At 39.1% G+C, this 17,004-nt stretch overlaps 1 protein-coding gene across 1 annotated transcript in view; it reads left to right on the top strand.

Annotated features, from left to right (window-relative positions):
- LOC307117185 (structural maintenance of chromosomes protein 1A) overlaps positions 1-13,397 on the top strand; it is a 44,190-nt gene extending 30,793 nt beyond the window's left edge. Inside the window, exons 23-26 of the mRNA XM_079801956.1 lie at positions 2,785-2,936; positions 3,017-3,086; positions 8,159-8,269; positions 11,043-13,397. Of these exons, the coding sequence (XP_079658082.1) occupies positions 2,785-2,936; positions 3,017-3,086; positions 8,159-8,269; positions 11,043-11,123 (414 nt within the window). The 3' untranslated portion in view covers positions 11,124-13,397. The remainder of the gene's footprint in view (positions 1-2,784; positions 2,937-3,016; positions 3,087-8,158; positions 8,270-11,042) is intronic.
- The last annotated feature ends 3,607 nt before the right edge of the window (positions 13,398-17,004 follow it).

The following is a 17,004-nucleotide window of genomic DNA, read 5'->3' as shown; positions in this document are numbered from 1 at the left end:
ATGCCGTTTTGACGCTCTATGTGGCGTGACTGGTCACTGATCACAGTTCAAGCGACCGCGCGACGCGCACGCGCGTGAACGCGATCATCTGTGAAGGCGATCGATCATCTGTTACTAAAGATTCAAGAATAAACATGAATGACGATCTGAAGGTATGCTGAGGATACATTACAATTTACTGTCATGTATATATGTGGTGTAATCGCTAAATCAGTGTTTCAACTGCGGAAAGATGTCAATATAACTGCTTGTGAACTAAACAATGTCATGTAACGTTAGCATCACATTTACCTCAGGCAGTCATTCAGTGTCCACATATGCTCTATATTAGCCGTTATATTCATTATATTCTATTTAACCTGTTAGTGATGTCTTGATTATTTCATGCATGTTAAATAAACCTGTCATGAAAATGACAGACACTGTATATAAATTATTATATTTCAACAACGATTTGAACACTGTCTTGAACCATCTCTCGAATCTTAATTTTGTGCACTGCACAGTATTAAAATAAAATATTTATCCAAAATTAACCAAACAAATCAATAAACTGACCAAACAAATCAATAAACTGACCAAGTATTAATGATAAACATGGCCATAAATGTCATTCCCATTCTATGCAGTGCATTTATACACTATATCTTATTTGCATATTAATGTGTTTTTGGGACAATATGAAATGTAAAAAGACGTGTAATAATGCGAGCAATAAAAATGAATATTTTCATAAGAATCTCATATATCATAAAAATATCCAGACTTAATGTTTTTCCCCAAACATTGTTGTGTATTAGTTTTTCTGGTAATCAAATGGAGGCATTAAACATTAATTTATTTTTAATCGAATTAAATATATATAAAAAAATGTCAAACAAAGTGCTGCACAACAGAGTTTTACTGTTAAAATTAAATCATGGAAGAGAAATTGTGAGATTTGTTCCTTTTGTTAGGGGTTCAATCACCGAAGGTGCAGGCACCTATTGAAATCGTTAGATTCCTTATTATTATTATTCCGCCGCAAGTCTATGGCAGCCCATAGAACCGCTTGCGGGAAAGTTGTGAAATTTGGCACACAGATAGAGGACAGTCCCAGCATTAACCACACCAATTTTGGAATCTCTAAAACAATCCCTCTAGCGCCACCACCTGTCCAAAGTTTGACTCATATTTTTGCTAATAACTTTTGAACCATAAGGGCTAGAGACACAATTCAAGCCAATTCGATTGCACCCTATGACGTCACTTTCCGTCGCAATAATGTTCCCGCCATTTTCAATTAACTGAAAAACCTACTCTTGCGAACTCCTCCTAGGCCGTTGCTCCGATTTGCACGAAAATTGAACCAGATCATCATCAGACTATGCTGACAAAACTGTATTAGACTCGAGATGATTAGTCTAACTGTTATTGAACAACGCTCGAATTAAATCAACAAAGTGCCCACAAAAATGAAAGTCAGGCTTTATCTCCGCAACGCTTTAGCATATTCTAACCAAACTTGGTGTGTGTTATGCCAACCATGACCTGAGGCTGCCTGTAGCGTTTCGGCGCAGTGCCACCTAGTGGTCCAGAGATACAAAAATTTTATATTTTTGATTATAACTTAAGAACGCTTTAGCCAAATATCACACAACTGGTCTCTTTAGAGTCGGGGCATCACGCCGAGCCATACCATACCCAATTTTCCCATATCAACCATTTTGGGCGTTGGCCATTTTGAATTTTGTCAGAAAGTGCTATGTTTTACAAACGCATTGGCGTATCATTACGAAACTTGGTGTGTGTCTTCGTCACCAAGCCCTGAAAGTACTCAAAAAGTTTCAAGGAAGCGCCACCTTGTGGACAAAAGTTATAAGGAATTTTCCAATAATGCTTATAACTTTTGATTAAATTTGACTATTGTCATAAAACTGATTTTAATAGATTCCTTGGGTCATGCCAAGAATGTAGATCTAAATTTTACCATATTTGGCCAAACATTCTGTTTGCCATTTTGATTTCCTTTAGAAACCTACTTTTTCAAACCATTTGTCTGATTTTCACCAAAATCAAATCGTAACTTCTTCAGACTATTACAGCAAAAAGTTATTAATTTCGTGTCAACAGACAAAACCGTTTTCATATACCGCAGCGGCAAATTTGAGCCATGATGCCAAAATGACTCTTGAGGCTGTATCTCTGCAATGCTTTGACATACTGACACCAAACTTTGCCTTTGTCATTTTCATCTCACTCTGACCAAACCACATCAATTTCGTTACTGCGCCACCAATTGGTCAAAAGTGACAAACCATTATATCATATTATTAGTGACTGTATAAATGATTTTTCAGCCATTTTGCCTAAAATCATCTTAATGCCTTTAATTGCTCATTGTTGCAGTTGGTCTAACCCTCCCAGCCATGTTGGCTTGTCTTGTCTTCTTCTTTGCGCTTGGCCCGTTAATGGCTGCTCGCAGCTATATTTTTAATAATTATTGAATTGATTTCCACGTGTTGCGCCATTGGTTCACAGACACGCAGAAGATCGGTGCATCTCTACTTACAACCTATGAAGTGCTTGTTTTTGTCTGCTACAGCTTGCTTTGTGACCATCCAAAAAAATTTTTTTAACACAGTGCAGAAGTACGCAATGCAAAGCCTGGGCGAATCTCTAATTAAATTCATTGTTAGTTATTTTTTTATTTAAAAAAAGAAATAGTTTTCAGTAATTTCCTCAATTAGTTGTGCAGTGCTAATCCTCTCATAAAAATCTTTCCACTTCTGTTTGTTTTGCCAGGCATTTCTGGGGCCTGAGAACCCAGAGGAGCCATACCTGGATGGTATCAACTATAACTGTGTGGCCCCAGGCAAACGTTTCAGGCCCATGGACAACCTGTCTGGAGGAGAAAAGACAGTGGCTGCTCTAGCCTTACTGTTTGCCATTCACAGGTATGTAAAGGTATATTTACCTTCATGTCAAAACACATCCTTCATCATTCTGTACCTGACAAGTTTCTCCACCTCTACAGCTATAAGCCTGCTCCCTTCTTTGTGCTGGATGAGATTGATGCAGCACTGGACAACACAAACATTGGCAAGGTTTGTTTCTCACCAGAGTTATTACAAAACCTGCTTTAAATAAGTCACACACACTATCATTACGATAAAGATGAGTGTTGTCAATGTGATCATTTTGTCTTATTGCTTCTGCAATTAGGCCTGGGTGGTATGACAATATATAATGTTACCACAGTATAAAATGTTTCTTGTTAGAGATTTTAATGTATCGTGTATATTGCGGTGTGTAAATATATATGCGTATCACAGCACTATTGACACTATTGATGAAACGGGCTTGATGGGATGTATTTGATGTTAAAAAGAGTTAAAAGCGCAATATATCCTGAAAAGGAACCCGGTGCAGTGCTCGTGTTGACTGGCACACTGCCAAAGTGCGCGCACAGAAAGCTGCCTTTCTCAGAAGGCCATTGCGAATTTGGGACGTGCTCTGTGTTAAAAGGTGTTAAGCACCATAAGCAGTGAACAAGAACTCAATGCAGTGCAAGCGCTGACGGACACAGATAAGCGTGCGCGCAGAAAGCCCTGTCTCAGCATCGCAAATTCAGTTCTCCATTATGTCTTATTGCGCTTGAATGGTTGAATACAAACTCAATTGTCAAAATGGACATTGTGTGGAGTATTCAAGTAAACACAACCAATTATGTCTCAAGTGATAGTAAAACGTTGGGTGTAAACCGCAGTGTTTCCCACACAAAGACTAATTTGTGGCCACCACGTATTGCGTTTCGTTATTCTTTTTTTTTTTACACTATTTAAAACACGCAGCGTATTCGTTCAGCTGCGTTTTCTTTCCCTGCTCTCCCTCCATCTCTCTGTTACTCACGCGTCTCTCACACACACACACACACACACAAGGTGCGTTCCATTCGACCGTAAGTCCAGGGTTGCTAACTCTCATTTGGCGTGAGACTAGGGATGGGCGATATGGACTTAAAAATGTATCCCGATATTTTCTAGTATATATATATATATATTTATTTATTTATTTATTTTTATGTAAAATTCCACACCAGCCTTTTCAGAAATGGAAAAGTTGGAGATATAATTGTATTCTGTAAAAGTGCAGGTAATGTTTAAATAGTGCAACTGTGCTGAAAAACATCACACAATACAAACAATAATAATTTAAATCAATGACAAGTTTTAAATGTAAACCGATTCTGTATTTATTCATACACTCATGGTGCAAACAGTGGTAAAAATAGCAGAAACAGCAAAAGTAATTATCCCAAAAATGTCTTCATTATTTTCAATTTTTTTGTAATCTGATTTAATGATAGAACTTCAGTAATTTGAGTTAATAATACCACAAATTCTTCTACTAATAAAAATAAACTGGACTAAGGAATAATGAGCTTCTGGGTTCATGAATATTAATCACGTTGTCAGCGCTCATTCAAACTGATTTGCTGAAATCAAAACACAGTAATAGGTGCACGCCAGCCAATGAGATTCCCGTTTGTGCATTCGTTTTTTCCTGTTCATGAAAGGCTGAATAATTCCAAATAAACGCCATTATTTTACAGGAAAATACAACAAAGGATATTGTTTACATGTAGCACGTCAATTCTGTGTGGTATAATTCTCTCTCGCTCTCTCTTTGAGTGTGTGTGAAACACTGAGCGCTCTGTCGCGCGCCTCACACTAGTGTTTACTGTGCGTCAAATACACTGCGCATTCATTGAGTTGAACAGAAATAGAATGCTTTACCAATCAATTGAGAGAGCGAATATCTTAAAGGGTTAATTCGCCCAAAAATTAAAATTCTGTCATTAATTCCTCACCCTCATGTCGTTCGACACCCGTCAGACCTCCGTTCATCTTCGGAACAGAAATTAAGATATTTTAGTGTAAATCTGATGCTGAGAAAGGCCTCCATTGGCTCAATGGCACTTTACACTCTCAAGACCCTTAAAAGGCACTAAAGACGTCGTTACAAAGTCCATCTCACTACAGTGGTTCTAAAATAACTTTATGAATCGGCGATAATAGTTTTTGTGCGCAAAAAAACCCTAAATAACGACTTATATAGTGATGACGATTTCAAAACACGGCCTCATGAAGCTTCGAAGCGTTATGAATCAGTGAGTCGATTCATGATTCGGATCGCGTGTCAAACTGCTGGAATTTGGCGATTCAAACTGCTGAATCGACTCACTGATTCATAACGCTTCGAAACTTCATGAGGCCGTGTTTTGAAATCGTCATCACTATGTAAGTCGTTATTTAGGGGTTTTTTGCGCACAAAAACTATTCTCGTCACTTCATAAAGTTATTGTAGAAACACTGTAGTGAGATGGACTTTGTAACGACGTCTTTAGTGTCTTTTAAGGGTCTTGAGAGTGAACCGTGCATTGAGCCAATGGAGGCCTTTTTACACAAATTTATTTATTTATTTATTTATTTTTTCTCCCCTTCAACAGACAGACCAAAATAGTGCAGTAATAAACAATCTAGTAATTCCATAAGTCCAGAAGTGAAATAAAAATGTGTAAATGTATAGGTGTGTTGGTGTGAGTGTGTGTGTGTGTGCATAAGCAAATTAACCATTAATTATTTATTACCATCTTCATCATCACCACCACCACCACCACCACTGTGCATTGATTATTAAGTCAAGCATATTTACAGGATAGTTATATAATGGAGAGTGGTGGAGATGCAACATTGTTGAGATTAATGTCAATGTTTTTCTTGTTTTTAGCCCTCAGGTATTCCTTACTAATTGGTCACGCTTATACTCATTGGTGGTCAAATGTGACCACACCTTAACTATTTTTAAATTAAAAAAATGTTCCATATTTTAGTTTAATAATATTTATTGAATATTTTGAGGAGATCTTTTGGTACTAAATACTATTTGTGCAATAAGTATGGTCCACTTAAAATATTTTTCTACTAATATTTGTATTATGTATATTACAATTAGTGTAGTAATTAAGGTTAAAATAGAAGATTCCAATTCAAAGAGTCATTTTGTGGCTGGAAAAATAATAATTTTCATTTTGAATGCCATTAGCCACTAGGTGCCTGTATGGCTCTTTAATAAAGATACATGTAGGCCTAGCTAGTCTAGTTTGCCCAAAAAAAAAACAGTATAATAACTGCTCACTTATTTTTAGGTTTTGCATTTGAATACATATTTAAACATTATCAAACACTAGATTTCTTTAAATGTGAAATTAAAACATTAATAACTTACATCCTAATATTTTTAATGATGCTTATATAAGCACACACAAGTGACTTAATGAATGATAAAATGAAGAAAATAACTTCACTGCTCTTGACGTAATAACCTTTTTTAAGCTTTAATAAGAATACATTTAGTTCATACAGTCAAGACTGCATTATTACATTTTTACATTCAATTATTAAATTTCTGTACTCATTCTAACTACATTCAAAGTTAAATAAATATTATTACGTTAAATATATACTTAATGTACACCAGGTGGTGCATGGAACAACATATTTTAGCAAATTTTTTCTGCCAGACCCCCTTTTGTAGAAAAAAAATATTTTCAAGCCTTTCAAACTACATGCACCCACATAAATATACCATTTGAGCCCAGTACTGACGACAAATTAGGGATGCACCAATATGAACATTTTAGTAGGACTGCAGCTATCGATTATTTTAGTAATCCACCTGCACATGATTTTCTCTGATTTAGATATCTGCACCTGATCATTACATTACAATTATTAAAATTCTCACTGTTAAGTGTGATGCTATTGTAACATATTATCTATACTTAAGTAGATTGCTTTAAAAAATCTTCTTTGGCGAAATTACATTTCTTAAATAACCTATACCAGGGTCGACAACCTATACAGCACACAGAGGAGTAAATGCTGGAACGTGAGCAAAAGCGAGAGATGTGTTTGTGTTTAATTCAGATAAAGTACATCACACATGCAGATCTACATTTTGAGCTAATCGTTCATCATTGTAACTTCAGAATGGCAGATGTCGTCACATTAAATGATCAAATAAATCTCTGGCAGGACAGATTCATTTTGGCTACCGCCAAAATGTTTTCTATGCAAGAAAACCCTTCACACTTAGGGGACTGTCAGAAAAAGTTTGGGAACCATTGCTTTACTGTGTGTTTCAAAGTTCATGTAGGTAAATGACTTGAAGAGACAGTTGTCATCTGTATGTCACCTTGTAGGATTTTCTTCTGTGAAACACAAAAGAAGATATTTTGAGAGGGGAATTTATTTATTTTTTTCCACACAATGGAATTCAATGGTAACCATTGGTTATAGACATTATTTAAAGCTGCGGTCCAAAAAACATTTTTGAGCAAGTACAAAGAGGTAAAACTTACAGACTGCAGCTTTAAAATATCATCTTTTATGTTCAACAAAAGAGTCATACAGATTTGGAATTTTATGAGGGTGAGTAAATCAACATAATTTTTGGGTGAAATATGCCTTCAAAGCTACACTGTGTAACTTTATTAGTTTATTCTTTGCTAAAAACACTTAGTTCTTTCAAAAATATATGTGCTCATTTAATGTATATTTACTTCTTTCAAGTAATAAAGTATTCTCGTAAGTTTATAATATGCCATTGTAAACACATACGGGTGAGGGTTTGAATGCGGGTCGCCATGTTGCTCCTCCATCTTGAAAGTACATTAGCCAAAGAGGGACATACCCGTGAATTCAAGCTTCGCCTTTGGCGTTTTAACACTCGATGGCACCGTGTCCAATGTGGACGAGGTCGAGCTGGAATTCATGTTAATCTTGGACTAAATCAGCCACCGTAGGAGTTAAAACGAAATCAGAATTGAGAGGAACAGAAACGAATATTCACTGGATGGTCATATACAAGTTCACCACTAGATGGGGGAAAATATCACACAGTGTAGCTTTAAGGTATAAGTATAGAGTATACATGTTAAATGACATTAGGAAAAAAAAATGAGATTAGAGGGTTTTTTTGTTAATTGCCAGCCCGAATTTCATGATTGTGACACCCGTACCATTAACAAAAGCATGAAGGCTCTTGATTTTCATAACCTAATCATTCTCTGAGATTTAAATGTACTAAGTTGTTCTTTGCATGTGTTGTGTAGGTTGCAAACTACATCAAGGATCAGTCGGTGCTGAACTTCCAGGCTATCGTGATCTCTCTGAAAGAGGAGTTTTACACTAAAGCAGACTCCCTGATCGGAGTCTATCCAGAGGTCAGGGTTCACACGTACACGCATTGTTTATATCAGTACATTACAGTGATGTATTATGGCATGACTTAACATCAGCTTCTCGATGAAACTGGATGGGCAATACAGTGGGGAGAACAAGTATTTGATACACTGCCGATTTTGCAGGTTTGCAAAGCATGTAGACGTCTGTAATTTTTTATCATAGGTACTCTTCAACTGTGAGTGACGGAATCCAGAAAATCACATTGTATGATATTTAAGTAATTAATTTGCATTTTATTGCATGGCATAAGTATTTGATACATCAGAAAAGCAGAACTTAATATTTGGTACAGAAACCTTTGTTTGTAATTACAGAGATCATACGTTTCCTGTAGTTTTTGAGCAGGTTTGCACACACTGCAGCAGGGATTCTGGCCCACTCCTCCTTACAGACCTTCTCCAGATCCTTCAGGTTTCGGGGCTGTCGCTGAGCAATACAGACTTTCAGCTCCCTCCAGAGATTCTCTATTGGGTTCAGGTCTGGAGACGGGCTAGGCCACTCCAGGACCTTGAGATGCTTCTTACGAAGCCACTCCTTAGTTCTGGCTGTGTGTTTCGGGTCGTTGTCATGCTGGAAGACCCAGCCTCGACCCATCTTCAACGCTCTAACTGAGGGAAGGAGGTTGTTGACCAAGATCTCGCGATACATGGCCCCATCCATAGAGACAGAGCGACACGCATCATAATCTGAAGGCCACGCCCACCGGGGGGGAAAACAATCAAACCGTCTCCATTGACTTTGCATTGCGTGAGACTGCATCCTTGTCATTTCGGACTTATTACAAAAAACTGAACTATGTCTAAAAGCTGATATGTGACAAAGTGTACAGCAAACAAGCTAAACAAAACCCACAACCAAAAACCCAGACGTTTTTATAAGATGTTGACACAAAAAACGAGCGTTTAAGGACAAAAAAGTGGATTCAGGCCATTGAGACAGAGCGCACGGGTCATATTACACTGAGAACTACGACGACTAGAGGATAACGTCATCAGAGACAGGAAATATAATATATAAAACGGACATTTGGATATTTGACTTAACAGTGACAGAATATTTACTGCACACACAGACATATTGAGGCATACTGAGTGTCAGGATCCCAAAATTGACCCATTCTTCAGCTGAAGCTTCACTTCGTATTGCCTGTATCCACTTTTATCTTCTTAAACGCTCGTTTTTTTGGGTCGACAGCTTATAAAAACTTATTTCTGTGTTTTTGGTTGTGGGTTTTGTTTAGCTTGTTTGCTGTACACCTTGTCTCATCTGCTTTTAGACATTGTTCTGTTTTTTGTTATAAGTCCGAAATGACAAGGAGGCAGCCTCACGCAATGCAAAGTCAATGGAGAGCGTTGGATTGTTTCCCCCCCGGTGTGGGCGTGGCCTAAATACGCTCTGTCTCATCCCCTCAATGCGGTGCAGTCGTCCTGTCCCCTTTGCAGAAAAGCATCCTCAAAGAATGATGTTTCCACCTCCATGCTTCACGGTTGGGATGATGTTCTTGGGGTTGTACTCGTCCTTCTTCTTCCTCCAAACATGGCGAGTGAAGTTTAGACCAAAAAGCTCTATTTTTGTCTCATCAGACCACATGGCCTTCTCCCATTCCTCCTCTGGATCATCCAGATGGTCATTGGCAGACTTCAGACAGGCCTGGACATGTGCTGGCTTGAGCAGGGGGACCTTGCGCAGGATTTTAATCCATGACGGAGTAGTGTGTTACTAATGGTTTTCTTTGAGACTGTGGTCCCAGCTCTCTTCAGGTCATTGACCAGCTCCTCCTGTGTAGTTCTGGGCTGATCCCTCACCTTCCTCATGATCATTGATGCCCCACGAGGTGAGATCTTGCATGGTGCCCCAGACCGAGGGAGATTGACCGCCATCTTGTTCTTCCATTTTCCAATAATTGCGCCAACAGTTGCTGCCCTGTCACTAAGCTGCTTGCCTGTCACTAAGCTGTAGCCCATCCCAGCCTTGTGCAGGTCTACAATTTTATCCCTGATGTCCTTACACAGCTCTCTGGTCTTGGCCATTGTGGAGAGGTTGGAGTGTGTTTGATTGAGTGTGTGGACAGGTGTCTTTTATACAGGTAACGAGTTCAAACAGGTGCAGTTAATACAGGTAATGAGTGGAGAACAGGAGGACTTTCTTAAAGAAAAACTAACAGGTCTGTGAGAGCCGCAATTCTTACTGGTTGGTAGGTGATAGAAATACTTGCAAATGGTTTTTTGTCCGTCTCTCACGGTTGAAGTGTACCTATGATAAAAAATTACAGACCTCTACATGCTTTGTAAGTGGGCAAACCTGCAAAATTGGCAGTGTATCAAATACTTGTTCTCCCCACTGTATGACCAGAATATTTCATCATGACCGTGATACTTATCTCCTAATAATTCTGGGTGACAAATGTTTGTCGTTACACCAAATGTGCTAAATGAATACGTTTTCATAATATTCAATATCATGGAAAAAATGAATTTCTAAATCAACAGCCTTTATACATATGTCAAACTTAAGCAGCAGACGTAAGCTGCTTACATACATTTATTGTGAAAATTGCTTCAGCAAATGTGAATGCTACTGTCGCTCTGCTCTAAACTGCTTAATGTGGACTATAAAGCATCAAGCAATTATAAACTTTAACAGTATGAAATTCTTTAAAGCCATTCTGAATGTGTATTGTAACACAAAGCACTGAACAAATAAGTGGCTTGACTTGTAATCATGTCACTCATTGTCTGTCTGTCTCAACAGCAAGGAGACTGCGTCATCAGTAAAGTCCTGACCTTTGACCTCTCCCAGTATCCTGATGCCAATCCCAATCCCAATGAGTGAAACATGCACATTCTTGGAAACATTTGTGTTTTGCTCTGTAACTTCTAAAGATCAGCTTGTCTTTTTTTCTTTTGTATTTACATATTTGTCTCTTGTTGGATTTGAATATTTCATTATGATTATTTGTTTTTCTTTTTGCCTTCATACGTGTATAGGCAAAATCATCTGTGTGTTTGTTTAGTACTTTTTGGCAATCATGTAATTGATTAATCCATTAACTAGATTCGTCTGACTTTTTTACATTTTTAACTCCGCATAATTTGCTTTAAAGCTTTATAGTTCAAAGCATCACAGTAGAGTTCAAGTAAATGTCAATTGACCAAGACCTGCATTCTGATTATTTTTGTTGATTGGTGAGATAATTGTATTACCACTTTAGTAGTCACTGTTTTTGTCCTAATTTTACTATAATAAACCCTACTTTTCAGTAATATTTGGTTTCACATGGATTTCATGGGCTTCACGTTCCCATTATGGTCGTAATGCCTTAATGTCACTCTGGCTGGGGGAATTGATCCATGCGATTTACTGAGGGTTTACTCAAAGCTAGGGTCTCACATAAACATGCACACATAATTCAATTCAGTTAATAATGTATATAATGTCTAGACTTATCTTATATAATGGGACGGGACATAAATCTGCCTGAATTTTCATGTCTATGCATTTATCTATCACAAGATCCCTGTCTGACTGTCATTGAGCCGAGCTTTACAGTGGTGATGTGTTCAATTGATTGGCTGGCCGGCTGAAAGACAAGAATTTGACAAGGATGGGGGTCTTTATCAGGTGTTTGACTCAGGCTGAGATGTGTACTTAGATTATAGGCAGGGTTCCCACGCTTCTTGAAAGTACTTGAAAGTGCTTGATTTAAGCATGAACTGCATTTTGTTAGATCAGCATGGTGCTATTACAAAAATTGGCCTTCATGCGCTGCCAAATCCAGAACAAAACAGCATTACAGGAGGAAGCTATTTCAATATATTTCTACTGTTCCATAAGCGCCATCTACTGTCAAAAGCCCTATTCGGATGGTAATTGTTTCACGTGGGGTCGTAGGGTATTTTCATCATTGTCAGGGGCTAGTCTGTGATTTTATTGCCGCCCGAAGTGTTTTTCTCCCACCACCCGTGTAAAAAAACCCAGACCGAATTACCTACTGTTTTTAGACAAACACCAAGGTCGTGTGGTCTTTTAATTGCCGTCCGAATCCACATATCTGAGTTTTCAAGATGAGATCACTTCAAAATTCACTGTTTATATCCTTTTTGACCCCTGCAGAGCACCATGCGGTTGTGCTTTGCTGTAATTTGGATGCATTTTAAAGATCTAGACTTTCATTACTGAAATGTTGGCAAGTATTTACAAGAGCAATATTTCATCACCGCTCAAAAAATAAAAAGAAGAAAAGCACGTAAATATTTGAAATAGGCCGTTATTACGGCAGCAATTATAGCCTATTTGTTAAGTATAATATGTGCAGGTCTTAAAAGCCTTCAAATTGATTTTTAAAAAGATACATGTACAGGTGATTTAATAAATAATTTAGCATATTTTTAATGCCTAACAATTAACTTATCTTTTCATTTAATTGGAAAATTCATGTATACAATATTATTTCTATATTTTGATGTTTTAATTAAGCAATGATTTATAAAAAAAGAAAACTAAAACTAGTGTGAAATAAATGTTAAAAGCTGCAAACCGCATCTCTCATTAAAACCTGCTCGCTCTTGTACACCAGCCTCTTTCCTCATTGGATTTTATAAAATTGGAAATTTTTCCTCATTGGAAATTGTATTTTAGTTGTCAGTATATGCCTTAGCGTTACTGCATTAATGATAGACACAGGTGCAGTAGGTATTTGATATATTGCCAGTAACACACCCATCTTTTTCGTATTTATTGTGCTTGATTTAAAATAAAAGGTGCTTTAAAGTCCTTGAATCCGGTGTTCATGAAAGAGTGGGAACCCTGTATAGGGTTGGCTAGTGTATAAACCACATAGCAGTAATAGAGCAGACATTAGACATTATGACGGGCCAGGTGTATTGTGTATATGAACTATTTTAGTAGCTAAAGGGTGCCTATTAGAGGGTGATGTGCACTAGGTCATCTGTTGACATCACATGATATTAACCTTCCCTTAGTAGGGTTGAACTCAACAGGTACAGGCGGCAGGAACCTACGCTTTGTCCCGAATGTCCACATCCTCTTTATAAATGTTTTTTTTTTTCCTAATGTTTTTCAATAAACTATCAAATCGAGAACACAAGTGTTTTGGGAATATTTATTTGCATGGGTGTTGTTTTATTTTGTGTGGTCCGATCAAACAGACGAGCTACTGGAGCTCAAATTGCTCTAGAAGTCACCGGTCATAATGTTATGCCTGATCATTGTATATATACACACATTCATGCATACCAGTCAAAAGTTTGGCACTATTAAGATGTTTTTGAAAACTCTTCTACTCACCAAGGCTGCATTTATTGAGATATTACCATTTAAAGTGAAAAAGTTTAAAAGTGTAATTTCTTCCTGTGATCAAAGCTGCATTTGCAGCATCATTACTCCAGTCTTCAGTGTCACATGATCCTTCAGAAATCATTATAATTTGATGATCAAGAAACATTCATTATTATTATCAATGTTGAAAACAGTTTTAATGCTTCGGTTTTGTTTTTTCGTGGAAACCACTACCCTTCACAGGTTTGGGGTAAGTAATATATAATACAAAATTATTCAGCAAATAATTCAATACTTTTATTCAGCAAGAGCGCTTTACATTTAATCAAAAGAGACAGTAAAGACAAATATATTGTTACAAAAGATTTCTATTTCAAATGAATGCTGTTCTTTTCTATCCATCAAAGAATCCAGGCCACAATATATCACAAAAATATGAATCATGCAAAAATGGTTTTCAACATTGATAAAAAATAAGAATCATTAATAATTGATAATAACGGAGCACAAAATCAGCATTTTACTATGATTTCTGAAGGATCATGTGACGCTGAAGACTGGAGTAGTGATCAGGAATAAATGACATTTTAAATTGTATTAAAACAGAAAAAAGCTATTTTAAAGTGTAATAATGTTTCACAATATTACTGTTTTTACTGTATTTTTAAATACAGCATTGGTGAACTGAAGAGACTTCTTTTAAAAAAAACATTACAAACAAAACCTTTTAAAATATATATTTATTTTTTTTATGGTATACATCACAATGCCCAGCAGGATTATTCTAAGACAGTGAAAGCCCCAGAAATAAAAGAGTGGGCCAGTGCATCGTATGAATTATGCTTAGTGTATATATATAAGGATGGCAAGACACAAAAGGTCATTGCAAAAGAGGCTGGCTGTTCACAGAGCTCTGTGTCCAAGCACATTAATAGAGGCAAAGGGAAGGAAAAGATGTGGTAGAAAAAAAGTGTACCAGCAATAGGGATAACCGCACCCTGGAGAGGATTGTGAAACAAAACCCATTCAAAAATGTAGGGGAGATTCACAAAGAGTGGACTGGAGCTGGAGTCAGTGATTCAAGAACCACTACACACAGACGGATGCAAGAAATGGGTTTCAGCTGTCGCACTCCTTGTGTTAAGCCAACAACAGACAGCGTCAGAAGCGTCTCGCCTGGGCTAAAGACAAAAAGGACTGGACTGCTACTGAGTGGTCCAAAGTTTCCTTTAGAAATCAGGGTCCCAGAGTCTGGAGGAAGAGAGGAGAGGCACACAATCCCCGTTGCTTGAGGTCCAGAGTAAAGTTTCAACAGTCAGTGATGGTTTGGGGTGCCATGTCATCTGCTGGTGTTGGTCCACTGTGTTTTCTGAGGTCCAGAGTAAAGTTTCAACAGTCAGTGATGGTTTGGGGTGCCATGTCATCTGCTGGTGTTGGTCCACTGTGTTTTCTGAGGTCCAGAGTAAAGTTTCAACAGTCAGTGATGGTTTGGGGTGCCATGTCATCTGCTGGTGTTGGTCCGCTGTGTTTTCTGAGGTCCAGAGTAAAGTTTCAACAGTCAGTGATGATTTGGGGTGCCATGTCATCTGCTGGTGTTGGTCCGCTGTGTTTTCTGAGGTCCAGAGTAAAGTTTCAACAGTCAGTGATGATTTGGGGTGCCATGTCATCTGCTGGTGTTGGTCCGCTGTGTTTTCTGAGGTCCAGAGTAAAGTTTCAACAGTCAGTGATGATTTGGGGTGCCATGTCATCTGCTGGTGTTGGTCCGCTGTGTTTTCTGAGGTCCAGAGTAAAGTTTCAACAGTCAGTGATGGTTTGGGGTGCCATGTCATCTGCTGGTGTTGGTCCGCTGTGTTTTCTGAGGTCCAGAGTAAAGTTTCCACAGTCAGTGATGATTTGGGGTGCCATGTCATCTGCTGGTGTTGGTCCGCTGTGTTTTCTGAGGTCCAGAGTAAAGTTTCAACAGTCAGTGATGGTTTGGGGTGCCATGTCATCTGCTGGTGTTGGTCCACTGTGTTTTCTGAGGTCCAAGGTCAATGCAGCCGTACACCAGGAAGTTTTAGAGCACTTCATGCTTCCTGCTGCTGACCAACTTTATGGAGATGCAGATTTCATTTTCCAACAGGACTTGGCTCCTGCACACAGTGCCAAAGCAACCAGTACCTGGTTTAAGGACCATGGTATCCCTGTTCTTAATTGGCTAGCAAACTCGCCTGACCTTAACCCCATAGAAAATCCATGGGGTATTGTGAAGAGGAAGATGCGATATGCCAGACCCAACAATGCAGAAGAGCTGAAGGCCACTATCAGAGCAACCTGGGCTCTCATAACACCTGAGCAGAGCCACAGACTGATCTCCTCAGGCCACAGACTGATCTCCTTATGCCTCAGTCTGATCTCCTCATGCCACAGACTGATCTCCTCATGCCTCAGACTGATCTCCTCATGCCACAGACTGATCTCCTCAGGCCACAGACTGATCTCCTCAGGCCACAGACTGATCTCCTCATGCCTCAGACTGATCTCCTCATGCCTCAGACTGATCTCCTCAGGCCTCAGACTGATCTCCTCAGGCCACAGACTGATCTCCTCATGCCTCAGACTGATCTCCTCAGGCCCCAGACTGATCTCCTCATGCCTCAGTCTGATCTCCTCATGCCTCAGACTGATCTCCTCAGGCCCCAGACTGATCTCCTCATGCCTCAGTCTGATCTCCTCATGCCACAGACTGATCTCCTCAGGCCCCAGACTGATCTCCTCATGCCTCAGTCTGATCTCCTCATGCCTCAGACTGATCTCCTCATGCCACAGACTGATCGCCTCATGCCACAGTCTGATCTCCTCATGCCACAGACTGATCTCCTCAGGCCACAGACTGATCTCCTCATGCCTCAGACTGATCTCCTCAGGCCACAGACTGATCTCCTCAGGCCACAGACTGATCTCCTCATGCCTCAGACTGATCTCCTCATGCCACAGACTGATCTCCTCATGCCTCAGACTGATCTCCTCATGCCTCAGACTGATCTCCTCATGCCTCAGACTGATCTCCTCATGCCACTGACTGATCTCCTCAGGCCACAGACAGATCTCCTCAGGCCACAGACTGATCTCCTCAGGCCACAGACTGATCTCCTCAGGCCACAGACTGATCTCCTCATGCCACAGACTGATCTCCTCATGCCACAGACTGATCTCCTCATGCCACAGACTGATCTCCTCATGCCACAGACTGATCTCCTCATGCCACAGACTGATCTCCTCATGCCTCAGACTGATCTCCTCATGCCACAGACTGATCTCCTCAGGCCACAGACTGATCTCCTCATGCCACAGACTAATCTCCTCAGGCCACAGACTGATCTCCTCATGCCTCAGACTGATCTCCTCAGGCCACAGACTGATCTCCTCAGGCCAC

Source organism: Gobio gobio, assembly GCF_949357685.1.
Source record: "Gobio gobio genome assembly, chromosome: 21".
NCBI classification, from domain to species: Eukaryota; Metazoa; Chordata; class Actinopteri; order Cypriniformes; family Gobionidae; genus Gobio; species Gobio gobio.
This window is presented reverse-complemented; position numbering and strand designations above follow the sequence as displayed.